Source organism: Drosophila teissieri, chromosome 2L, assembly GCF_016746235.2.
Source record: "Drosophila teissieri strain GT53w chromosome 2L, Prin_Dtei_1.1, whole genome shotgun sequence".
In the NCBI taxonomy this organism is placed as follows: Eukaryota; Metazoa; Arthropoda; class Insecta; order Diptera; family Drosophilidae; genus Drosophila; species Drosophila teissieri.
The window spans coordinates 13,368,492-13,394,935 of record NC_053029.1 but is presented as its reverse complement, the minus strand read 5'-3'; the positions used below and the strand labels follow the sequence as shown (position 1 = coordinate 13,394,935).

Genomic DNA, 26,444 nt, shown 5'->3' with positions numbered 1-26,444 from the left:
GGAAGGAAAACGGGGGACAACTCCAAAAATTAAAACCCCAAACGTGGACACATATCCGCAAGGCATTCAGCTTGGACTTCTTTTAACTTTTAGTACTTTGGAAAAATTTAAGACTTTGACAAAAACATTTCAAGGTACAATTACAACATTTAAGTATTTGCTTTTATTTCAGCAGCTAGAAAATTAGTCCCCGTTTTATTTACAATTTATTTACAATTTACAGATGATAATATCAAAATGGCAAGTAAATCAAGGAAATGCGACTCAAATCTATTCAGAAGAAGAACTACTACAGTTTTAAAGTAGAAAATATTTCAAACACGTTTTACTGACTGTTTCACTAAGCTAAGTTTATGTACAAGTTAGTTTGGTTGGTGCATGATTAAATTATTTTTATGCGTCAAATGGAAAGACAAAACAGCAAAAAGTAATGAATGTTTATTTGATGGGTTGGCAGGGAAAAAGGAATTCGTTGTACTCACATGCACATAAATGATATTAGGGCATTAACACTTGATTTTGTCTTGCTTACCTGGAAAGAAAAGAAGAACGTTTTAAGTAAATATTGTAAATAGTCGAATAAAATAATTTTTAATTGTATTATATTAAAACCGAATAAATAAGATACTTTTTTTTGGCGCCCTAAATTCAAATATTTCACTGAACTGCTTGTTCTGTTATTGGTGCAAGGGGTAAGCTGCTTACTGAGTACATCCACAACATTCCGATAGAGGGCTATGCACACTGCTTCATCACGCCGCTCTGTTAACAGTCCGTTTAACAGTTATGCCGTTTAACATAGTGTACAGTTTTAGACTTACTAAAAACTAAACACTACTTTCCTAACATACATGTTGTTTAACAGTTTCGACAGTTTTAATTGGTGAATACGAAGTGCACTGCTTGAGCATGTAGCTGGGCACAGTTACTCTGAAACTGTACGAAGAGCAGAGTGCGCTTTTAAACCCTTAAGCAGTGGAAGCAGTGCTTCGAAATTCAATGTAAGTTTCCAGTAAAATGTAGAATAATATTTCATACAAGTAAAATAATTGTATAATCTTTCAAAATTGAAATTTCAAAGACAATATAACACATTGGTAAGAAAGAAATATATAGAAACCTTCAAAATTTTAAATTGCGTAGAATTAATAAGTTCAATTTAACATGATATACATATTAAGACAAGCAATTTAAAGTAAAGACCAAATTATAATACACTTTTAAATGAATTAGGCCTGTTTAAAAAATTTGATTTGGGGCAAAAATTGGAAATAAAAAATGTAATGGGTAAAAAACCGAAACGCAATAAAAAATGTGTTTACGTTTGGCCGCATTTTGTTGTATTTTTTTTTGCTAAGAAACAAGGCAACAAATACAAACAAGGCGATAATGTGCAATGCACAAAAAGCGATCAATAACAAAATCGAAGAGAGCGCAAAAGGAAGTAGACAGAAAGAGAGAGAGATAGACAGAGACAACGAGAAGGCGGTGGAGAAACCAGAAAGCAATAACAAAACAAAACAGACGGCGATAGAATGCAATTAGAAGACGCAGATAGCGGGAAAGAGAGAGACAGAGAGAGGGAGAGAGGAAAACAAAATAATTCACGTGTGTAAATGACAAACGATGTAAGAGAGCAGCAGAGCAGCGAGAGCGAGATGGAGCGCAGAACTCGAGTGATAAGCTTCGCATGCCCTCTCTTTCTCGCGCAGAATTGATTGACTTCGAGACTTTGTCGCATTTGTTTTGTTTTTGTTTTCGTTTTGCATTCTCTTTTTTCGTTTGGTCTATTATAAAAATAGCAATTTGCGCACTATTTTTAAATGTTTTGAGAAATTGTTTAATTTGTTTTATATTTTTTTTGCAATCTGTATTCCACACGATTTGTTGTTTGCTCTTCGCAATTTGTTGCTGCTGTCAATCACACGACAAAAAAAACACGAAATAGCCTAGGAAAGTCAAGAGAACAAATATCTAATTTAGCACTTTTTTTATCCACAAATGATCAAGACTTCAGTAAAAACTCAACTTTAAGTATAGTTTTGTGGAAGCATACTACGTGTTTTTCCCTTTAAGCATATAAATGCCCTGCGAAAGAGTATAAATAGAAAGAACGATAGAAGATTTGCCAAAAAAGAAAGAGAATCGCCGACTGAGAACAGCCCCTCACACGCCCCTTTCCATATCACGTATACGTATTCCGTGTACTATACATGTATACATGCATACACTCATATGTGCACACATGACAATTTGCTTAAGCGCCTTGGCGCCAAGCGACGTACGACAAAATCTATTATTTTCCATTTCTTCGCTATTTCGTTCATGTATTGCATGTGGTTTTAACTTTAAAGCCCCCCGACTACCAAGTTCGCCGTACTTGTGGCCATATGTCCGATGTCCGTCCAAACGACTGGGGAATTCGCGTAAGACAAGCATAATCGATGGCCTGCCCGCCGCTTGGCTCTTATCACAGAACCCACTTGTCTTGATACTTGATAAGGCGAAATACACTCAAATATACACACACGAAAGACAGCGGAAAGGAAAGGAAAGAAAGTGAAGAAAGAAACACGAGCGTGCTGCAGCGGCACATTTTTAATTTCCCCAATTGATAACGATGTACATACATACATACATATATATTTTTTGGTGCGTTTTGCTGTATTTCCGGGAAACACTTCCAAAAAATTATTCACAGCAAAATTATTTTCATATCGCTTTATTACTTTTTCCTTGACTGAATGTCTTCTAAAATCAAAAAAAGCTCAAAAAATATTTGAATTCAAAAAAATTTTATAAAGTATTCATCAAATACAAATACATATATTCAATTTTTTAAGATCCATAAAAACAATATTTAAAAGAATTTATTTGTATGATAATTAGCTTACGTTTTAATAATAACTTTTAAACACTGACCAGCGCCAAAAATACATAAATGAAGTACTACAGTTCGAAAAGCAATCACCTTTCACTTAGAAATGCCATTAAAGCAGCAGACAACCAGGAAGCATTGTCATAAAATATATTTACACAGTTGTAAAAATGCAGTTTACAAATAGCGTAATGAGTTTCTATCCACAAATCGCCAATAACCACACAAATAAATCACCAATATCGTCAGAATGCAATCGATTGATCGTTTGATGGCCTCCATTTACCTTATTGGAAGTTGCATTTTCTAATGGATTTTCGCTGGGGGAAAATGCACGGCGCATCGAATACGTATTTCCACCAATTGATTTATGCTTCCCCATCGCAAATAAATGTATCTTTAAAAATGCTCTCATGCTAATGAATGCACTCAGTGCGGAAATTAAATTTGGCAATGACAAATTGACCGATCACAAGGCGATGTAAATTCAAATAGAAAGTGCAAATAAATGGTGCAGAACTCATGGGAAGAGACCGAGAATTAGACCAAAATATTACTCCTTGGAAATATATAACTATACAATTTTTCACTTTCATTTAGTCCACTTCTTGGCAATAAGTGGTTCAATCATATTTGGATTTTTGACTAGGAGTTACCAATTCTTTAGATAATTCTACAAATTCTTCGGAATAAATATACCCCATCAACGGACGAGGAAAATAAATAAAGCGAGACGTTGCAAGAAATGTTCATTAAATCTGCATTTCCCTCTATTATTTGGCGTCACAGCCGTTCGTTCGTGCAAACAATTTTATATATTTAATTTATATTTATCTCAGTTTGTTGTCTTTCATTTGTTTCTCGTGTCCATGACAACTGCATGTGTCTCTTTCAATTCTACGCCCCTGTGTTTGAGTTTGTGTGTGTGTGTTGTCTCACTGACACACAATAATTAGGCAAAGTAAATAAATTAATTTCGCATTTTCGCGCGTGAAGAAAATTAATGCGAAATTAATGGAGCGGCAAGGCGTCTACTGCTCACTTGAATCGCCCAGCCATATCCCCAGACATATAGACATATAGACACATGGATATACGTTCGTCTCGTCCATTCAATTTGCCAAGTGTTTGGTTGCAATTTAATTAGCAATTTATTAATTGCCACTTTGGCCAGCAGTGCAGCGCAGACGGCAGAAAGAGTGAAAGAGTGATTCACCCGAAAGTGTCTGGGTGCAGATCGAAAGTATAACGTAGTGCATAAACTAATGTTTAACAATTTATGACTCTTGTTATTTACAAAAATATAAACAATACCAATTTAAATTGTAAGATTTGTAACATTGTCTGTGCATATTTTGTAACTACATATAGGCATTTAAAGTGATCTCTTTCTATGGTTCTCATTATAGAACGTATATTTAAGAAATTATTTACATTTAAAACTAGTGCTTAAAGTGTTCCTTACTTTCTCGATCTATTTAGACTAGTTCTAGTTACATCTTGAATCTAATTACTTCTTTCTTAATCTTTTCAAAAAAAGGGTTTAATGATTGTAATCTTAAGGTGTGCGCTTTTCTGCTTGTCATAATCATATTCATAATCATACTCATAATATATATACGAAATTCTTTTAGTGCTTGCACTTCATTCAAAACAGACTGATACTGGTAGTATCTAGTAGTCTGATATCATTCACAACTTCTTTAGAAAGCTTTTTACTTTCTATCTTTTTATCTATTTCAGATATGATGTGACACAACTTTTCGTTATCCCCAAACTCCTTTTTGGAAATCTGGAAACTGCAATCTGCCCACGAAACTTTAAGTAACTTCCTCTGCCCATGCGTTTGTATTAGTCACTTTACTTGGGTGTGTGTGTGTGTTTGTGCGTGTGTGGGTGTGGGCGTTGTCATGAGAAGAAGAAACCGGTAAAAACAGCTGTTGACTGCCGACTCCACACAGCTGCTGTGAATCAACTCGAAAAATACAGAAAAAAATGTAAAAATGTAAAAATTGGCAAACAAAGGGGCGCCAGAAAGAGAGACGAAATGCCAGCACATTTATGGAGTTTCTGTAAGTGGAAATCGCAGTGTATATGGTCGAGTGATGTGAATGATGACTAATAAACAAAGAGACTCTGCACTCTGCAAAGCAGACAACAACAAACAAAACACAATAAAACATCAAGCAACGGAAACTAAAAACAAAAATAAAAGCCGGCAAAATGCATAACTGAAAATGAAAACTCAGGCAGACAAAGAAAAAACCGGCTTAAAACTATACGAACATGAAGAGTTAAAATTATTGAAAAGAAAACCAAAATTGTAATCATAAAGCAGCAACAGGGTTTTTTCATTTAAATGAAAAATTCGTTTCCATGTTTATTACTTTCAGCAAAATCAATTAGGGTGAAAATGGAGAAAACGCTTGTCAATTAAATATTTTAAAAGACCTGCAGTCCACAAAAAAATCTGTAGGTATAATTTAAAGACACAACAAATTAGTAATTTATAAAAATACTGCAATTTTCAGGGAAAATTCCCAGCAATTTGCGTGGGCAGATGTATCCGTCTAGAAAAATTCTTAGTCACTCAAAGGAAAATTAAACAGACAAGATACAAAGCGAGGCATTTATTAAAATAGAAAATATTTCCAAGCTAATTAAAATCGAGTTAAAAGTCTCAAAAATTAGTTTGCATAATACACGAGATAATGTTATATTTAATTAGTACAAATTATGCAAACCTATAGAAGATAAGAGGCAGAATGTGAAAGGAAAACGAGTTTGACAAAAAAGATAAAACCGCCAAAGATTTGAATATCAAAATCTGATAATACAGTTTTCGGCAAGTCATTGCGTATTTTGTATGTTAAAGATTTAGTTGTATTATCTCGTACTATTCAATCTTCGATAGAAAGTTTAACTGAATGGGCAGCACTAATCTCTTAATGAACGAAAGGCCAGACAAAGAAGTTGATTAAGAAATATGAATGGAAGTGAAAGAACGCGGTTGTAAATGCATCTTGAGCTTAGTGGAACGGAAATGAATTGAATTCCAATAAGGCGCACAAATAGTGTGAGTCAGTGGTGTCAGTGGTGGAAAACAAATAAAAACATATATTTTTCCCCACCTTCCCAGTTCAACGACCTCCGCCTGACTGGCCAACAGTAAGAAAATAGCAAATTAGGTGCGAAAATAGTGGGAGTTGGGCGGAAAGCCCCACCAACTGGGCCCGTTGAAATCCGTATTGGGCCAAAACAAATGCCTGATAAGAGAAATGCATTGTGTCACGCACATTTTTGTTTTGGAACCGCTTTGAGTCCCAGTTCATCACCTTCTGTTTAGGAAAATGGGGAGGTTTTCTAGGTTTTCTATTCGCCGACATGCTCATTAGGTTTTTCTTTCCACTCGCCCACTTGTGGATTTCAGGTCAACCAATTTGGGTCTAAGCAAAGTGCGTCACTAACAGAACACGTCTATAACAATATAACAATAACGTGGTAACAGACAAAAGGTTTATTCAGTTTTGTATACAGATACTTCTGGGCAAATATGATTTTATTAGAAAGTATAGATTTATTTGGATCTTAAATGTGCATTTGGCAATCTAAAATTCTTGTATGAAAACTATAAAAAGAGGATTTATCATTATTGAAGATCTGAAAGTATTGATTTGAAATTTGAATACACTGCAGCAATGCAATTCCAATTTAAAAGAAATAAACGAGCAAATTGCGAGCACTCAAAATGTTATATTATGATCCACTATAAAAAGGAAAAGTTTTCCTTTCTTGTCGCAAATTTCGCCCTTAGGCTCTTAGCGCATAAAATAGTCGGGAAAAGTGGAAAAGCCATCCGCTGGCTCGCGTTAACCGCTTTAACGACCTTTTCCAATGAGTACGGCCTGAACTCACGCCCTCGCAGTTTGTGCGAACGATGCTAATTGTCGGAGAGGTGCAACTAAAAAGATGTAAACACTTTTTTACACCTCTCGTGTCTGGCAACTTTCACGTGCAGCTCGCTTTCCACCCAGCACCGTTTGACATTTTCCCGGCGCTTTTTATTGATTTTCGGTTCGAGTAACTTTCCAGCAAGTGCTGTGCCAGCCAGCAAGTGGAAATTGCGTTTCAGTTCAGTTTCGAGCCTTCCCCCAAAATGCAAATCCATAATCAACTTTCTGCGATTTGCTGTTTGTTCGTTTGTTTGTTTGCTTGTTTGTCCGTCTGTTTACCCACACACGATAGTAGTAATAATTTCGCTTTTCCCCAGCCAACCGTGTGCCGACTGTTATTTTTCGCTGTCAAGGTCGTTCTTCGCCGCGGTGGTACCTGCTCCCCCTCCAGCCTCCCAACTTCCGGCCCCCTTTTCCCAGTTCCGGCAACAGTCGGCATTCAACTAAGCAGGCATTTCCCTATTTTCCAAATGAATTGTGTTGTTCCTTGCGCCCATTTGTGGTCACTTTTATCAGACAATAAAGCCCGTGAAAATGGTGGCACAGGTGCAAGTTGATTTACGTACTACTGAACTACAGTAGAAAAAATAACAGTTCCTTAAAGCAATTTTATCTAATATTCTATAAACTTAATATCCCTCTGGGGTACTTCATTTTAAGGTAATCATATAAATAAGAGTATATTATTTACTCTATGCAAGTTGAAGTTAGTAAATTTAGAACAACCAAATGGCTTCCGACTATAAACCTTTTAATTTGCAGAGTATTGAACTCTGAGGACTTCTACAAGGTTAGTAGCCCTATAAACACGACCCAATGTCCTCAGTTCTCCATGCAATCCCCAATCTCCATCAATTCGCCGCGTTTGTTAGTTCGATTTTGTTGCTTTTTGTTTACATCCCAACTCCTGTCCACAAAAATGCTCGGGGAAGGGTTCGATTCAGTCCTTTGTTTTGGCAAAATATCAAATTGAGTTTGACATGCAAAAAAGAAGCGAAAACGAACTCAGACAACTTCCGACATTGTACGATGTCTGTCATGATTAAATGAAGAGGGAATGTTAATTAATCTACATGTCCATCCAGCATTTGAATCGAAGTCGGTGCTGAAGTCATTTAATTAAGTTTTCATTGGGCGAGAGTACAAACTTTTTTCAATCCCCGCAAGTGCAATTCGATTCAGTTTGCAATGCCAGTTGCAGATGCAGATTTAAGTTACAAAAGTTTTACGTAACGAGATTATGTATTTGGAAGTTTAGGTGTTAGCATACAGCCCAAGTTTGGTAAATCCTTTCAAACATTGCACAATCTCTAAGTTTTTATGATGTACTTAAAGTTTTTGGAGAGATATAAAGAGCTTGGCATCTGAATTTTAATTTTAAAATGATTTTCGCAGATTATCAGTGAGTATGTATAAAAATAACAATCAAAATCGAAGCAATTTATTGAAAGAGTTAAATCAAGAAATCTTTTTAAGCCTCCTACAAATTATCCATTGAATAAATTCCCCGAAATGTTGATATATATTTAATTTGTCTGAATTTTGTTATAAGAAATGGCAATTTGCATTTTGCATTCGCAGCACATAAACTCATTCAATTGATTGCGATTATTGACCCACTGTGAGAAGAATCGCACCAGAAACTTGGCACTTGGCAGGAGAAAAGGACGGCGAATGCGCGAGCGAGGGAGACGGCGAATCGCATGAGATGGGGACATTGTATCTCTCTTTCTATCTGTGGTGCTGGGATGCTATCTTTCGCGGACCGTAGAAATTTATGAGCAAATAAATATGCCTGATATTGTCGGTTGTTTTTCTTTTTCTTTTCCTTTTCTTTTTCGGTTTACTTGGCTCTTTGTTATTCTAGACTTTAGTATTTAAATCATGTGCTCTGGGACCCACACTTTGCCCCTCGGATTGCCCACCCATCCCATCCCATGTGAGATCACAACAGCCAACCACTGACGTCTATCAATTATATCGTTCTGTATTTTCGGTCTCTTTTAACTGATTGCAGGCGGAGATTCGTCTTTTTTCCACAGTGCACTCTTTTAATTCGCCATTTCTTTCTCCAAAATTTGACTTGCAAATATGCAAGGAGTCAATATCCAAAGTCAAAGCCAATCATCAATCATCAATCAATCAGTCAATCAATCAGGCGACTCGAGCGTTCGCAAACGGCGCCCATAAATCAATAAAAGGCGTTTCACGCTCTGGCCAGGTTTCAGTTTTCAGCCAAAATGCCTAAAACAAGCGGGGGGTGGAGGAGAAGTGTCACTTGTGAGGCAACAAATGGCAGAGAAAAGCAACCAAAACGAATAAAAACCCTGGGGGCCGTCGTAATCTGAGGCATTCCCTCTGCCGGCGTTTAATTTCGAGCGATGAAAGTTCAGCTCTCGTCACATGGAAACACCTGTTCAGCATTTCAGTTCGCAGTTGGCAGTTCGCAGTTCGCATCGCAACCACAGTGGGGCAGGTTGTGAGTCGTCAGGTTTTTTGTTCTTTTCAAATTTGTTTGATAGTGATTAGGAAGAACGAACACCACACTACACCACACACACACCTCGTTAGCATTCCTGCCTGGCAACAAATGGGAAATTTTTCGGTTTCGCATGGAAATGGAATTCGATTTGGGGTTTATTTTTGGTACACGTGGTAATAAATAGATGAGCAAGTACTTGATGGTTTCTAATGTATGTTTAGGTATATTTATTTAGGTGAAGCCTATTTTTGTTTATTCGTGCACACTTTCCGTTTTAGCTCATTTAGTTTGTCTAATGGATTTTACTATTCATTTTCGTGTAAAGAATTAATTCGCACGATAAAAATTGCATAGAACATACTCATAACAAGTATTAGTATAAATTAAGATTATTTATGCAAAATTCCCCATTCTTTTGGTTTATTGAAAATCAGATTTACACTCTTGCCATTATGCACTTTTATCCTACGGGGCTTCAGTGGGTTAAAGAGCCACTTCAAAGGAGGCAACATTGTTGCACTCATCAGATGCCGCCCCCCTTTCCACCCCCTAGAATTTTATCTGAGAAAAACAGCTCGTGGCGTTAAGTAAAAAAACAAACAAAAAATGCCAGCGACAGAGAAAAATTGAAGAGGTGCTAAAAATATTGGCGCGCAAAAAACAGAAAACAAATATTGCAAAATGCTGCGCAAAATTTGTTAAAAACTTTTCTACATAAGAAGTCGAAATAGTATTTATAGTCGAAAGTATAAATTCATATTAAGATTCATTAATAAAGAAAAGAGTGGCCATTGGATTCTTACAAGACTTCAGATTTTCTCAGTGTAATGTACTGGGCATGTTGGAGAGCGGCAAAAACATGAATTAAATCTAATTTATTTCATTGAGTTTAATCAACGCATGAGAAGACTGCGACTGCGTTCTCTCCCCACCGCTCTTCTCGCTCTAAAAGCGCGTGAGAGAGTTGAAATAGGAAAAAAAAAAAATGCCACGCGCAGCAGAGTTTATTTTTAAACAACAACAACGCATTATAATGAAGGCAGCAACAACAACATAATGGCAATAACAACAACAACACTGATAGGCGATGTTTGATAGCAACAACGAACCCACCAAACGACCCAAGGGGTGGGTGCAAAAGGGGGGCGGGGTATCTGACGATGGCCGTATAAAAATCAACTTCAATATTTGCGTCTATTTTTAGACACACAACGATGCGATACGAACGCATGACCGTTGAGTGTGTGTGAGAGTGTGTGGGTTGTGCGAGAGCGAGAGAGCGCGGAGTCATCGAGAGAGAGAGAGAGCTTCTTGTAATGCACCGGTTAACGATCACTTGCAATTACAACAGCAACAACAGCGAAACCAAGGAGCAATGCAGAAAGTCTCTCTCATCCAATATGTGGACGTAGTTTGTGTGTCTGTGTGCGAGACGCCAGACAGACGTAGCGACGTCAGAGAGAGAGAGAGAGGTTGTTGTTGTTTTTTTAGTACCTACTATTTTCTTTGCTGGGGCATACTAAACGTAATCAACATTATACGAAAATCTCCTTCAGTTAGTAGGTAAAGAAAACCCATCACTAGTGAGATGTAAAAAAGAAAATTGCTCCTATCCTTCTTGTAATATATTTTACTAATGCAGTTATATTTTATTTAATAGGTATTTTCTCGGGGGCTTAATAAATAGTTTAAATTTAATGTTGTAATGCAGCATTTCTACAACGCATTTAAAGGCAAAAACTAAATAAAGGGGAAGTTATTTTGAAATGTTAAATATTTACTAGTCACCAAGTTTAGACCACAGGATCCCTCTAAATATCAAGCTAGTTTTCTAAAAGAAAGCTATTTTTCAAACATAAACTTGTAAAGTTTTTAAAGTTCCAAAATTTATGATAGGATCGTTTCTTTCGCTTAAAAACATTGTTTCCATTTAACAATTATTCTTATCGTTATAGATATTTTTATTAAATTCTGAAAAACTATTTCACCACGAAGTGGAAACTTGTGTGGCGCCTAGATGCGCACACAAACACTCGCCCTTCTCCCCCCTGCCCGACACCTTTCTCGAGCATCGAATTTCCCAAGCGAAGGTCAAGCTGTGCTTTTGGTTTCCTCCCATTTTCCGCACTCTGATGTAAACGAATTATTTCCAGTTTTTACTACATTTCGTTACTTTTTACATCACAGTTTTCCCCGCACACGCGGACAGCGGGTAAGTGCGCAGCGCATAAGGCGAAGCTCATTTTAGCGTTAAGCGTGGCTTTTATGTAAGCACAAGGGGGGTGGGGGGATGAACGGGGGCCACAAGCCCCCAATATGGCGTATTTTTTAGATGTAAACGAGACGAAAATAAATGGAAAATGGAAATGCATGTTTGTATACTGTGCTCATGTTTACTTAGCTCCATGCAATCGGCACTGCATTATGAGGAAGTGAATGATGATTTTATCGCGAAAAGGTGTTTTAAGTTTTGTTTTATTTATTGGCAAATATTTATGACGAACGCTTTAAGTTGGAAAGCTATTATTAGGTCCATCATACAGTAAATGTGTTTAATCAGCCACCGAATATTTTTTAATCGGCGTTGACAAATTTGTTTACATTTTCCTTCAACAAACACTTGAGGCAGTCATTTTTACGATCATGCCATTTTCCCAGTAAATAAATTAGTAATTGAAGCACAAAGAATGACAGCTGTTAGTGATGATTAAGAGGTTTCACTATATCAAGATTAGAATGGTTTCGTATTTAACCATCAATGTTGCTAAGGGCTTTGAAACGGTTTATACAGATATACAGATATATTCAAGTTAAATTTGAAAAAGGTAAAAGCTTTAATGAACAAGCATTTTCTAAACCTTTTCGGTCCAATACACTCTTTCTAATCTCATCTGCTGTTCGGCTTTTATGGCCTGACATGCAGATACATTTGTACAATCTGTTGGCTTGACAAGTGGGTGTTGCATGAGGTTCAGTTGCGGTTCGGGTAATTCTAGATAAATTAGATAAACACATGGTAGTGGCGAAGAGTGGCAGGAATGGCGGGTGGTTTGGCCACCCGATAAGGCAGAATCCCCAGCGGAAGTGACACACGCGTCTAAAGGGTTTTAAGCATGAAATAATGGCACAGAAAGTTTCCTCTTAGTAGGTCAAATGCGTCAAAAGACGACAGGCCCCAAAATAAGCGAAACGGGCAGCAGATTTAGTCAAGGCAAAGTATTTAGCAAAAGAATGATATATAATTTGGCACATGTGAGACGGGCGTGTTTTTGACCTTGTGGCAAAAAATAAATACAAGTATTTTCAATATTTTCGCTTCTCCGCAAAAATGTTTTGCAAAGGAAAACTGGAATTATTGGGATAAATTCTTTTGGTACTACGTATACATGATTTATTACTTTAGGTATACTTTCATATTATGAAAATGTGTTCTTCGGAATAAAACCATTTCATATTTTTGCTTATTTAGATAAACGGATTTGAAGCCACTGTTTAACTTCTATATATCCAACTTTCTTCAAAATTAAAATAAATATTTCACGGTTTTCCCATTGTGCCAAAATTGCTTCAATTTGCCATTGGAAATCCGATCAGCAAAAAGCTTGAGCAGGTGTCTGCTAATTTCTTTCTGAAGGTTCAGTTCGAAAATCTGACAAACCGCGACAGGTATATCTTTCGCTGTGACTTTGACATAGATTTCACTGTAGCTGTGCCGGCAGCCAAATAAAAAAAAGAAGAAAATGGCAAAACAAAACAATAATGACATTAAGAACACTGTTGAATTCTCATATTGATTCTTCATTGGCCACTTTTTATGCATACTTGATTATTGTTGATTTCGCCGGGTTTATTGTAGTACACAAGTGAATCAACAACTTCGATCGAAGGAGCGTGAGTAATTGACAAAGCATTTCTTGGCGCCTCTGTCGCGGTTCGGTTCCACCCATTACGGAAGTTCAGTTTTCGAGGTCATTGGAATCCAAGAAGCGGCCCACCAACCTCCCCAATTCCCAGCTCCTGTTTCGGTGCTTTCTCAATTATTCTAAGTCGGTCAATGCCAGGCACGCGTCAAGTTACCATTTCGATATATATATGTGAACAAATGATATATATATATATACATATGTATATACATATATATTGGGCCCTGCCTTGGTCGCGATTTAAGCAACGCATGAGGTAATCGACTATCACATCCACACATTCGGTGATATACCCGTATAGTTTCATGTTTCCAGGGGCACTCGGATTGAGGCAAAGGTAAAGGTGTCTCCTTATCGCCACTTCTTGGCGCAGGGTGACTCACTGTTCCTGGGCCTGAAAACGACGATCGGATGGGGTCGTTGCCTTTCGGGAAACCAAAGCCAATTGCAGTAAATCTGTCAATTGCCTACACACAAGCACACAGCCACAAAATCACACAATCACTTGATATCCAGAGAAGTCGGCTGAGTGAAACATTGTTCAATATAAATTATAGCAACAAAGCGCGTAAAAGATTCATGCAAAGCTGCGAAAAAGAAGAAGGAATCCGCATGGCAACAATCGTTGGAAGATGAAATTGTAAAGTATTCAAGGTATAATCAATATTTTGACAATTTTTTTTGCTTGAAACAATTATCGTTTTCTTAGAGCTTAAAAAGCTTGAAATAAGCAATAGAAAGTTACTGACAATTGTTAGTAGCAATGATTTATTGGATTATTCAATATCCCTTAAATGCGGAATGTAATAGAAAACACAAGGGTTTGTAATGAAAGAATTCCTTAAGCCATTCTGCATAAAGTATTCCACATTGTCCAGACAGTTTGATTACTTCTGCCCCACTAATTGGCAGCTTGGACAAAGGCAAATTAGTTTCCAGTGTGTGCGTTGAGCAGAAGTTATGAGCTCAGCTCTTGGACGATGACAACATTTGACCATGGGGCCAAGTGGGGCAAAAGAAGTCAATGGTATGTAGATTTGTCATTAAAGATATTTAAATACATACTCGTATTGCCAATTTCAACGGAAGGGAATTTAGTTTATATTCCAGATGCTTGTCAGAGGCAGGCAGCGATTTATATTTAGCAATTAACGTTCGATGATTTCAAGAGAATATTGATGATTAATCAGTGGGTATACACATTTCAGATTGATATGTATATAAATATCCAAGGAGTGGTTGCAACATATGTTATATAGTTGTTGATAATACGAGATAACTACTAGCTTACATTGCAGTTCTGTTTATTTTTGCATGATTAACTTTATAAACACCCTTCTTCCAATTGCGGTTGAACTCCCTTAACCAGTTGTAATTGATTTATTATTCAATTTCCAACGGAGAAAATCCTCGTCTTCGTTTTATAAGGTAAAGTGATACACAATTGCCATTGTTGCAACAAACCACATTGAGTGTCACTCAGCAAAGACTTTCCTTTTCATTAGACAGGGCTCAAACTGGTTTTCCTCACTCCTTTTCCTTTATGGCCACTTGTCCACAGTAAGTGACGTAAGTGGATCTCCAGGGGAGTGAGGAGTAGGGAGTGGGGCTTAGGAAAATGTGGCAAGCCATGGGTGAGGTGCCCTTGGGGCCCAGTGCATCAATCAGTTGCTCTAATAAAGAAAGCATGGACAAATTGTCTGGCCGAGGAAGACGAGTTGCAGAGGAAACAAATGTGAAATGAAGATTGAACGGGGAGTTGTGGGCTGTGGGGAAGTTGTCAAGTGCAGGCCCTGTTGGTTCTTCAAGTTGTTGCTAAGCCGACAAACGCAAACACGAACAAACCACTTACAGCGCACATATGGGGAGGTATTACTCATACGACGCATTGTCGCCCCCCGACCCCTCCATGAAACCCCCTCTGCAGCCCACGGCCCTGGGTGCGGGCTATTTTTAATACCCAAGCCACATAATTCATTGTAATTTGCCTTTTGCTGCCACAGTCTGCCCCTTTTTTTTTTTACATTTTCCAGTTGCATTTCATGGGGCAACGAAAAGGAGAAACGATCGTTCTGAAATGTGGGGAGTGCCAAAGGGTGGCGTGGTTGGAAGGGGTTGGCGGGCACTTGACTAGCTCCTCGTCACACGCAAATGCGCAATCTGCCAAGAATATAATATGTACACATATCTTTCGTATATGTATCTGCATCTGCATCTGTATCCGTATCCGTATCTGTATCTGTATCGGTATCTGTATCCACACATGTTTCATTTGCCTTGACTTTAGTCTCTCTCTAATCTGTTGGCATATGCTCAATGTATAAACTAATGAAAAAGATCCCCCATTTCTGTATGCATTTCCCTGGTTCAATCACATGCAAAACCCCAAATAGTGAGTCACCCAATAAACTTTTTCTATGGCAAACAAATTAGTCATCAACCTTACGGGGGTACCAATAAAAACAAAAACTGTCACTAGCATTTAGCGCGAAAAAAGTTGGTCAATGAGTTAGTTTTGAAATACTCTATTACCAATAAAAAAAAAAGCTTAATAAAAACGATTTCGTTTGGCGAAGAAGTTGGATAAATGCAATGAGTGAACAATGAATGAATACAAATAACAAATTAGCTTATCATCATTTAAATGCATTGCAATATAATATAAGACATAATTTCAAACATACTAATTGCATATATGTACAGTCTCCTATGTAATTTGAAATTTAAAACGCCTTTAAAAAACTTGATTTCAATTAAGTGCAGCATGAGAGCAGATTCGTATTTTCGCAGTGTATGGCAATTGAGTAAACTGTTGTACGCTTTAAAACGAACTTAATTAAAGCGACCTTTTGTGTCACGTTCATTTTGTTGTATTCGTGAAGCCACCGCCCCCACAAAAACCCACCCATCCGCCCCATGCCCCCTTTTCCCATAGCTTTCCCATCGGTTCCCGAAAAATGAAAAGCAGTTTACACCGCTCGCTTTCTGCGCAAACATTCCATGGCTAATTTCATTGATGAATTTTTATTAAATAAATTATTGTAATGAGGTTTACCCTCTTCTAGGGGTCTTTCCCTCTCTTCTTTTTGAACGCTTCCCGCCTAAGCAAGCAATTCCAGCAAATGGACGTAGCAAATTTGCAAACAAACAAAACTACCAAGCAAAAAAAAAAAAACTATAAAGAGGCAACAACAAATTATTTGAGTGGCGAAATTATTTCGTGCGGCCGAAAGAGACGCCGAAACACAATGAGAAAGAGAAGGCGGCGCGTGTTGGCACTTTAGCAGCTCGGAATGAACCTGAAACTAGCCCTAGCTGATAGTATTCCAGGGAGGGGAGGGGGGCAGTGGAGGGCACCAGGGGGCTGTCAGGCCAGCGGACATTCTCAAAACTTGTTCAAACAACGTTTATGCGTTCTAAATATAGTCGAATGCAAAACAAAGACAAACCCCGGCTCTGCCCATAAATAACTTTCGGAACGGAACCTCAGTCTTTGAGTTAATTGATTAGGTCCCCGCCGTCCGCGGTAAGAAAAGTAGACAGAGCGGCAGTTTGTGTTTAATCGTGTAAATATTTGATCAGCCCAATACTATTTGAGATAAGACGCCAAATGCCAGGTTCTCGTAAATGTGGAAAGCCAAGGCACCCGTTTTTGTGAATGAATTTGAAGAGGAAAATGGAAAAGTCGATAAGATAGCGGGCAAATACATTAACCCATTGAACTAAATACTATTTGATTTCCCAAAGTGACGAGATAATTGTATCTTTTAAAACGTCGAAAATTGAACAATTTAACCTCTGCTTTTTTTACTTATATGATCTACACATTCCAAAGATGAGATAGGTAACTACAATGTCTTTGTTTTGCCATTCAGTAAGTGACATATTTCGCTTGTGACTCACCTTTCAGTCTCGGACTCTGCATTTGGTTGCTGTTGTAGCTGTTGGATTTGCTGCTGCGTGGCTGCTGCTGCGCCGGTCGCAACTGCAGCTGCAACTGCCGCGGTCGCGGTCGCCTGTTCATCGGTCAAGGTCAGCGCGTTTGTTGTTGCCTCGGCGTTGGCCACAACATTCGTATTCGTTAGGTTTAGATTACTATTATTGGCACTAGCACTCGCGATATTTGCTGGCGGAAGCGGTTGTTGTTGTTGTTGCTGCTGCTGCGTTGGCTGTTGCTGCTGCTCCTCCTGCTGTTGCTGCTGCTGCTGTGGCACCATCAGTTGCTGCGGATCGGCAATCGTAGAGGGAGCACTCTGCAATTGCATCGTGGGAATCGCTTGCGGTGCAGCCACCGATGTTGCTGCTGTGCCTCCTGTTGCTGCTGCTCCCAGATTAGGCTGCTGCTGCTCGTAGCTGGTCATGTGTGATAAAAGCGGCATTGTCTGGCCCTGGCCAGTGGTTACCGCTGCATTGGAAGTGTTTGAAGTCTGTTGTGGTGGTACGGCAGCCACTGCAGATGTTGCAGTTGCTGCTGCTTGCTGAGCTGTTGATTGCTGTGGGGCCTGTTGCTGCTGCTGCTGTTGCTGTTGTGGGTTAAATGGCTGTGGGACTATTCCATCTATCTGGGATGTAGCTTGCTGCTGTTGCTGCTGCTGTTGTTGTTGTGTCTCCAATTGGAAGTTGGGCGACTGCCCGGCAGCAACAGCCGCGAATGTGGGTGCGGCCTGGGGCGTTATTGGTGCTGGGGATAATGGCTGCTGCTGCTCAACATAACTGGTGCTCAGCTGCGACTCTCCAGCTGCTGCTCCGGCGCTGTTGTTGTTGCTGGCCGCCCCACCAGCGGAATCTCCACCGTTTTGGTAGTTCGTATAACCCCCTGGCGGCACGTCCATGGCGTCTTCGCGCTGCTTGAGCTGCTGCAACGTTTGATGCAGCTGCATCGCCGCCGTTCGCGCATAGTCCATGTTGTTGGGGTCACCGGCGGGATTTGGTGAACTGGCAGCATTGGCATTGACGCTGTCGAAGAGCTGCTGCTGCTGCTGTTGCTGCTGGGCGAGCAAATTGGGAGACAAGAACTGTGGCACGATGGTGGAGGTGGTGGCATGAAAAGAAACGAGCGGGGAACAGACACAAATATAATGTTAGCGGGTCTGATGTTTAGTCTCTTTAGATTAATAAGCAGTTCCCTTAACATTTCTACTTCCTCAACTACTACTAATAACTATTGAAGCTATCAAAGTATTAAGTAAACAATGGATCAACTTACCTCGACGGAGGCATTAGGACTTGGGGTTACCGAGGAACTGCGACTCACTGATTAAACGAAAAAGGGAAAATTAGTGACTGAAACCGACCATTTCGCGAATAGAAACTAACCGTTGCGAAGAGCCACGGGCAATGTCTTGGTCAGGGCATTGCCAACTATTGTTTGTTGCTGCTGCTGCTGCTGCTGCTGCTCGGCATAGTTCCAGTTGGCATCGGTCGAGTTGGCCTCCAAATGGTTCTCGTTCAGCTTCTGGGTGGGTGGCAGAATCATACTCTGTGTGGTCTTGTGGGCGGGAGGCGGAGCCTCAGACCCAACGGCAACACCTGCTGCACCATCCGTTGTGGCTGCGTGCGCCTCGGAAGTAGAAGAGCCAGTCTTTTCGTTGTTATTACCGCCATTACCCACACTCGAGTGATCCAGGTAATCCATGCACATCCAGCGGCCGCGCTTGAACGGCTCCGTGGACTCAATTTTGACCACCTTGAACCGCTCGCTGCGGTGCTGCGTCTCCTTGATGTCGTCCTTCTTCTTTGTGCCGCCCGGTGTGACGGCACCGCTCACCACATTGATAATGTTATCCGACACGTTGACCTGGACGTTCTGGATCGTCTGGCCCAACGATGGGGCGATGGGATCCACCACGACGAGGCCGTATTGCGAGCTAGTCGGTATCACCGGCGCATTGGTGCTGAGGGCATTGTTGGCATAGTACACCTCCTCCTTGGAGAACGTGTCTTCCGACATGGAGGGCGTCTCGTTCTCCAGGTCCGTTATCCGACTGTTGTCATCCGTGTGAGATTCGTCCAGATCGTCGGCCGACTCGTCCCCAGTATCGCCGGCAGCATTCAGCTTGGGATGGCCCACCGTCACCGAGGTGATCTCGAATGAGGAAGTCGTCTTTGGTTTGCGATTGGTGCCACCAGCGGCGGTCCCCGAGGAGCTGCCACTACCACCAACACCACCACCAGCTGCAGCTGATCCACCGGCGACGGTTAACGAGGCGTGTCCTTGGCTGAGGCTAGTCTGTTGCTGCTGCTGCTGGTGGTTGTGATGCTGATGGTGGTGATGATGATGATGATGGTGGTGATGTGGCTGATGGTGGTGACTGCCTGCTGCAGTGGCAGTGGCAGGGCCAGTGCCTGTGCCTGTGCCAGTTGCAGCTGCAGCAGCTGCTCCGCCCACCGAACGTGCTCCATTATTGTTGGGCGAACTGGCCTTGGTGAAGCTGTTGTTGCTGCTGCCGCTGCTGTTGTTACTGCTCACCGGCTGCTGTTGCTGCTGCGATGTCGAGTTGCTGCCACCACTGCTGCTGCTGGACTTGGGTGCCAGCGATGTGGAGGTGGATGTGGCCAGGCTGGAGTTACTACTGGCTCTGGACACCGTGTTGGGTGTCGCGGCAGCTGCCACGCGACTCAGCGAGTTCAGACGCAAACTTTCGCTGGTGGTGCGCTGCAGAGCCGAATTGCTGCCGGCATTGTTGCTGTTCTGATAGATGTTGCTGGGTGGATAGCACACAGCAAAGTGATGGTTGCTGGTCAGCGAGCTGACCTTGGTCAGCTTGCGGATATTTCCGCCAGCGCCACCGATACTGACTCCTCGGGATGGTGTCAGCATTGAGTTCCGGCGTCCCGGATTGTTTCCTGGTCCGGCATTTGAGGACGCCGGCTTGAACTTGGCATTCACCGTGCGATCGAACATGTTGCTGATGCTGTTGCGATGCTGCTGCTGCGATGTGCTGCTGGTTGTGGCTGCAACTGTTGCGACGGCGGCTGCTACTGTGGCTGCTGCGGCTGATTGCTGGCGTCGCAGCAAGGGCAGTGCTTCCTGGGAATTTTCAGGGGATGAGGCCTGCGAGTTAGTGGGCGATTGGTTAGCGAGGACCGATGTGGTTGATGCGGCCGTGACTGATGTGGTGGCTAGTGGTTGCTGATGTTGCTGGTGTTGCTGTTGCTGCTGATGTTGCTGTTGCTGTTGGTGACCGGAATCTTCGCTGGCCGCACTTTGATTCTCGGCCATAATCGAATTGGATTTCAGCGTGCGCAAAGTCTTTAGCAAATAATCCAGGATTGCTAACGATTCTTGGATTATTTGGGGTCACGGAAAAAAGTTACTCTACACCTTGCGGTTTCTTCGGGGTTTATCCACTACGGACTACGATACACTGTCTACAGCCTTAGTTATTAGCCAGTTTAATTAAGTTCTGTCAGTTGTTGCATTAGCTGCTGCTGCTCGCCCGCCAATTCGAATGCGATTGTTGCACTGGCCAACCGACGACGCCGATGCATAATAGCGGTTAGCGTTGCGTTGCGTTGTCAGGTGCCACCGACTGCCAACTGATCCGATCTGATCCGTAACCGTCCGTACTATAGGCTTCCGTTCCGATCCGATCCGTTACGATCCGTTACGATACGATACGATACGATCCGAGGACTAGCACCGTTCGCGACGCGCCGCGACGCAATTTGAACCGACCGACGATGGGTAATGCGAAACTCTTGACTGACTATTACTTATTTTTCCTTTATTAATTTTTGTGTATTTTATTTGTTGGGGGAGTTGATTTTGTTGATTTGTTGGGCTGATAAATTGTAATTTATTGGGTGGTGGCCAGGTGGTTTTTCGTGTTGCGGGGGGCTGGTGGGCGGTTATAATTTGACTTTCCGCGTTATGTTTGCTGCTGCAGAATCAGCATCAGCATCAACAACAACTACAACAATGTGCGGCACACCGACGACAACAACAACAACGTCACTGGTCTCAGGCGGCAGCGACAGCGCCATCTAGCGCTTGACTTTGTTTAGCGGGCGTTTCAATTTTCGCCACCAGCACCAACACCGAGACACACACTAACACTAACACATACGCGCCGCACACACACGGTTCACTCACGTCGTACACGCACACACGCGCGCGCCCCCTCACACACACCGGTGCATGTGTACAGCACAGCTGTTAATCGAATCAATTCGATTTGATTCAGTTTCTGCACTTGGATGATTCGTTTTCGAAAGTAGGCTTGCTTGGCTTGGAGTGGTTTCAGAACTTGGTATCACACTTGAAATATTTCTTATAAATTATGAAAATATTTTGGTGATCTTGGTTAACTTGGGATTTCTATTTATCTATTCATCTATTTCTATATCTATTCATATATTCATATATTGGTTGCACTTCTCCACTTTGTCGTCACACGCGTTCACGCATAGGTTTTCAATTTGTTGGTTTTTCTGCAGCTTTATCTCGTAGAATTAATCAATTTCTTCGGTTCAGTTTTACTAGCACATTGCAGTAAGTTGTAGAAATGAAATTCCTGCAAAACGGCAGAGCAGAACGAGAAATACCATTAGAATTCATTTCAATTAATATGAGTGCAATAGGTACGAAATTCGATTAAGAACAAACATGAATATTATTTCCCATTATTTGTTTATTAAATTAAAAGCACACAAAACGACGCCGAGCACAAAGATCGCGGGGGGAGGTGGGTAAGTGGAAAACGAAAGAGGTAAATAATTGCACAGAACAACGCGACGTATACGTAATATGTGAAAGAAATAACATTTGTCATGAGTTCGTTTGGGTAATTAATGCATTTAATTATAACCAAAAATAATTTATGTGCCACTCAATAAAGGGTACATTTCAATTTATTTGAAATTATTAAATTTAAATTTTTCAAAGGTAAGATGGGCTAATGGTAAAGGGTTATTCGGCTTTAGCCTGACTTTCAGCACATAAATCTGCTAAGTAAATTAACAAAGGAGCTTAAATTCTACTTTTTAGTATTCCCCTGAAGTTAAGCCCAACCTTCGGCTACTGGGTATTAACTGATTTTCTATAAGTATCTAGTTAAATTTCATAACTGCGTAGTTCATGTTCGTATATTATCATCATGACGATGTTGATGATGCTTTTGTGTGCTTTTCATTATTTTTTGTTTCGCCTCGTTCTTTTTTTATTATTGATTTCATCGAGTTGTCGGTGTTGTGGGTACGTCGTAGTTTTGTTGAATTAGTTAAGTGCTACATACATTAGAGGAAGGAGATTTTTGCGGAGGGGGTTTCCTTCCGAATCAGTGAAAAAAAAAACCGAATGTTTGCTTTTAAATACTTTTTAGTCGCCTTTCCTCTTTAGCTGATTGTCTTATTATCTTTTGCATTTGCAGTTGAATATACAAATATTTATTTGCTCTCGGCATTGATTTTTTCGCCCTCACTCATTATTTAATCGATTTCGTTTACGGAAATCAGAAATGAGTCCGCCAACCAAAGAGAAAGAGATAAAAAAGGCAGCCCACAAAATGATTCGCCAAAAACATTTTGCCGAAAAAGTTTTGCAAATATTTTCGGGCACACGCGCCGTTTTTTCCGCACTTGTGTTGTTTAATAACCGTAAGCTTTTCGACGATCATTCATAAATTGCGTGGACTGTTTGGAAGAGAGTGTACTTGTATTTGTAAGTATAGTGGGCTCTCGATAAGGATTCATCACTCAAAGTATTTTGCAAAAATTTCATAATTATAAAATTAATGTTTTTCTCTTAAACTAAAAGAAGATAAAATGGAATATTAGCTATTTAATATTTAGCTATTTAATACTCAGCTATTAAAACTATATATGAACTAAAATCCTAAGGAAATACATTTTCATTGGAGTAGGATTTTTTTGACCTGAATACTAATAGCTTGTGCATTATCTAATGATTCAAAGATAGACTTGTGAGTGATTACTGTAGTGGCGTTTGAACTCTGCGTGTGCCCTGCCAGAAGGCAAAGTCAAGACCTTGACGCTGCTCTTTTATTCTTTCTCTCTCGCTTAAGTTTGTTTTATTTCTTTTGCCTAATCGAGTTATAAACGACGCAAAAAAATCTGATTATTCCGCGGCTAGAAGAGGAATTAGTCGTGGAAAAGAGACAAGCAACAAAACCAGCAAACCAGAAGAACAACTGAGCAACAAAAAATCAGTTATAGGTCAACAGTGGTCGTAGCACTCTGTCAAGGTGGATATTTTGGGTTTTATTTGTTGTTGTTTTTGTTTTTGCACGTTGTTTGTTGGGTCTTTAAGAGTCTATTGGCCTTGTTCTTGAGCCACGCAGGTGTTGGTCCAAAGCTTCTTCTTCTCGATCTTGGGTAGATTTCGGATATCATATGGGGGAGTAAAGGAGTGTTGATTGGACATCAGTTATTTTAAATGACTGTAACACGCATTTAAAACTCAATAGCCTACAACATCAATTTATTTAGGCATTACAAATCTGTATAAACTAGACAAAAGTGGCGCAATTGGGAATTAATCCATTGAAAAGCGCACTCACAAACCGAGTTAAAAGGCCCAACCCATTAGGGACCACTGGAAGTGGAGTATCCATTCCTGTAACTCATCTTCTGGACAATAAACTTGGAGCCCCCTTTTAACCCCCGGCAGTCAATAATCAAAGTATCGCTGTAGGCACCAGATTTCACACACAAACAAATCGGCGAATGGAAAGGAGGATTTCTGCCTCTGCTCACTGCCTTCCTCAATAGCAAAAGCAACAACAAGGAGGTGGGAGATGGGGTGAAAAGAAAATGAGAACCAAAAGTGCAGACAAGAAGCGAGCAACAGAAGAAGAACTAATTGCAACGACAAAGCATAAAATCGATGGCAAGCCAACAACAACAAATGTAATGAAAAGCAACTACAACAGATAGTACAGAAAGAGGCTAGAGCGAGCGACACAGAGAGAGTGAGTGAGTGTGAGCGAGCGAATGCGCGTTGAGAAAATTGCAATCGGAGAGCGGGAGCTGCAAAAGAGCGAGAGCAGCCTGTTGGCCCCCTACCTCTCTGCATCCGCATCCCCATCCACATCCACACGCTCCTTCCTTCCAACGTGGGCGCCTACAAGTGGGCGGGACGGGGTGGGGGCCGCATACCAAACAAACCGCAAAAGGAGAGCGGCTGCCAACCCTCTCTCGCTCTCTCTGGCAGCGGACAGCTGCCGGTAATCAATATTGATGATGATAGCAGCACCCGAAGAAGATGAAAACCAAAAGGAAAGGTGTCCCTCTTGTTTGCAGTGTATCAAAGGTAAGCCAGGACATATTGCTAGTACACAATATGATCATAAAACCCACTGCTGCTTCCTCAGCTAAAGCAACAAAAACTTGACCCAACTGCACTAGACTAGAATACCTTCGGTTGAAAATAAAATCTTTAAAATATACTTCAAAATAAAATATGTGTAATGGTTTAATAGCCAAATAGCAAATGCTTAGAAGCAAAGAATAGAACCAAATCATCGGCAATCAATTGAAAGATTGAATTAGAATCCTTTTTGATGAACCAAATTGTTTTTAAATTTTTAACATTCAGGTCTCGAGAATCCTGCTAAGATTGAAATGAATTTCCTTTTTAAACCTTGCTGACAAATATAATACTGAACTTTAATGACACCAGAGTGTTAACTAATGCATAAAGAAAATTGAACCGAATTAATAACTTTTCAATCAGTGACTTTCCTTTCCTGTATTTCACCCACAGGCACTTCCCACCTCTTTCTCTCTTTTCCTTTTCGCAAGGAAATGATTCACAATGCAAAAAATGGCAAGGGAAAAGGAAAAGAAAAACGAAGGCGTTGTAGGAGGAAGTAAAAGAACCCGAAAGAGCGAGAGAGAGAGATGCCGAGAGAAGGCAATGAAAATGTTTATCAAACGAGAAAAGAGCAGCGACGAAGATGAGGAGGAGGCGGCTGCAAAAGGAACAACAAGCTAGAGATTACAATGACAATGCATCCATGAGATACTCAGATACAATTTGAAATCGAATATAATTTCTCAATTGAATTGAGTCGCAGAATGTAAATAAATCAACAAGACATCAACGAAAATTAGGCAAATAGGTGTTAAATGTACCGAAACTCGGAATACCCTAGATTTCATCTTAGTTAGTTTTCATTTTATTAAGGTTTTATTCAAAACATTTGAATGGAAAAGTACAATTTTCTTAAAAATCGAAAAGGCTAACCAGTTGCTAAAAGACCAACCCCGAAATTCCAAATTACAAAAGAGAAGAAAAAAGTTGCACTGATTGAATTCTGGTTTGGTAGACGTGACTGCCTGCACACGCATTTATTGTTTGCCCATAGATCCCTGTTCCAGAAAACCCAGCTTATTTCTCGAACTCTTTCCAATCAATACTAATGTATCTTTCAGAACAATCCAAACCTTTATGGCTAACAATTGTGTCATCGGTCGCACCAAAGAGTTGGCATAAGTCTGAAGTGTATCCGCAAACATATAGTCCAGTGATAGGTACAAAATGGTGCAGGGTGAGCAGAAAAATTTGCCACGCGGCTTGGCTTGACAAGAAAGGCGATCTGGCCTGAGGTTTATTTTGTTTTGCTTTGAAATCGGAGATGCGTTAAAAGGGATGATCATTATGATCGTGAAGATACTGTAGATTGGTTCAAGGGCATTCAAAGCTAATCAGATTTATTCGTTTCAAGTTGGTACAAAAACGACTCATATACCAAGTGAAGTTTATAGTTAATAATTCTTAGTTCTTTGATATAATATTTAACTGAATATTCTCAGAAATGTTTACAAACGCCATTACTTTTAGAGGAACATTAAGTGAACGAAACCCTAATAGTTATTATAAAAGCCTGGTTTGTTTCTGCACGTCGGTGTTATTTAATACGTATCCATAATTCTAAACACTTGTGTGTAATTCGAGTTACCGTTAAACGAAACAAAACACACAATTTTGTATTTGAATTTCTACGGAAAATCACATTTGAAAAAAAAGTACCGATAATATCGGATGGCAAATAAGCAGAAAATTGCAAAATGGCACAAAAACAAAACTAACACTTGACTAAACAATCAAGGCGAAGCAGAACAGAAAATAAACAACAATGCCGGACCAGCTGACATTATAAACAAAAGCAAATGGCACAAAGAATACAGTAGAAAACGAAGGAATATTGGAGTTAATCAAATGCTTGGCCAGCTGTTTTGGAGAA

At 40.2% G+C, this 26,444-nt stretch overlaps 1 protein-coding gene across 1 annotated transcript in view; it reads right to left on the bottom strand.

The window, feature by feature from the left end:
• The window catches only part of LOC122617256 (protein bunched, class 2/F/G isoform-like), a 30,188-nt gene that overhangs the window by 3,288 nt on the left and 456 nt on the right, over positions 1-26,444 (bottom strand). Inside the window, exons 2-4 of the mRNA XM_043793067.1 lie at positions 18,553-21,752; positions 18,443-18,489; positions 17,140-18,251 (exon numbers count right to left, since the gene is read on the bottom strand). Of these exons, the coding sequence (XP_043649002.1) occupies positions 17,140-18,251; positions 18,443-18,489; positions 18,553-20,458 (3,065 nt within the window). The 5' untranslated portion in view covers positions 20,459-21,752. The remainder of the gene's footprint in view (positions 1-17,139; positions 18,252-18,442; positions 18,490-18,552; positions 21,753-26,444) is intronic.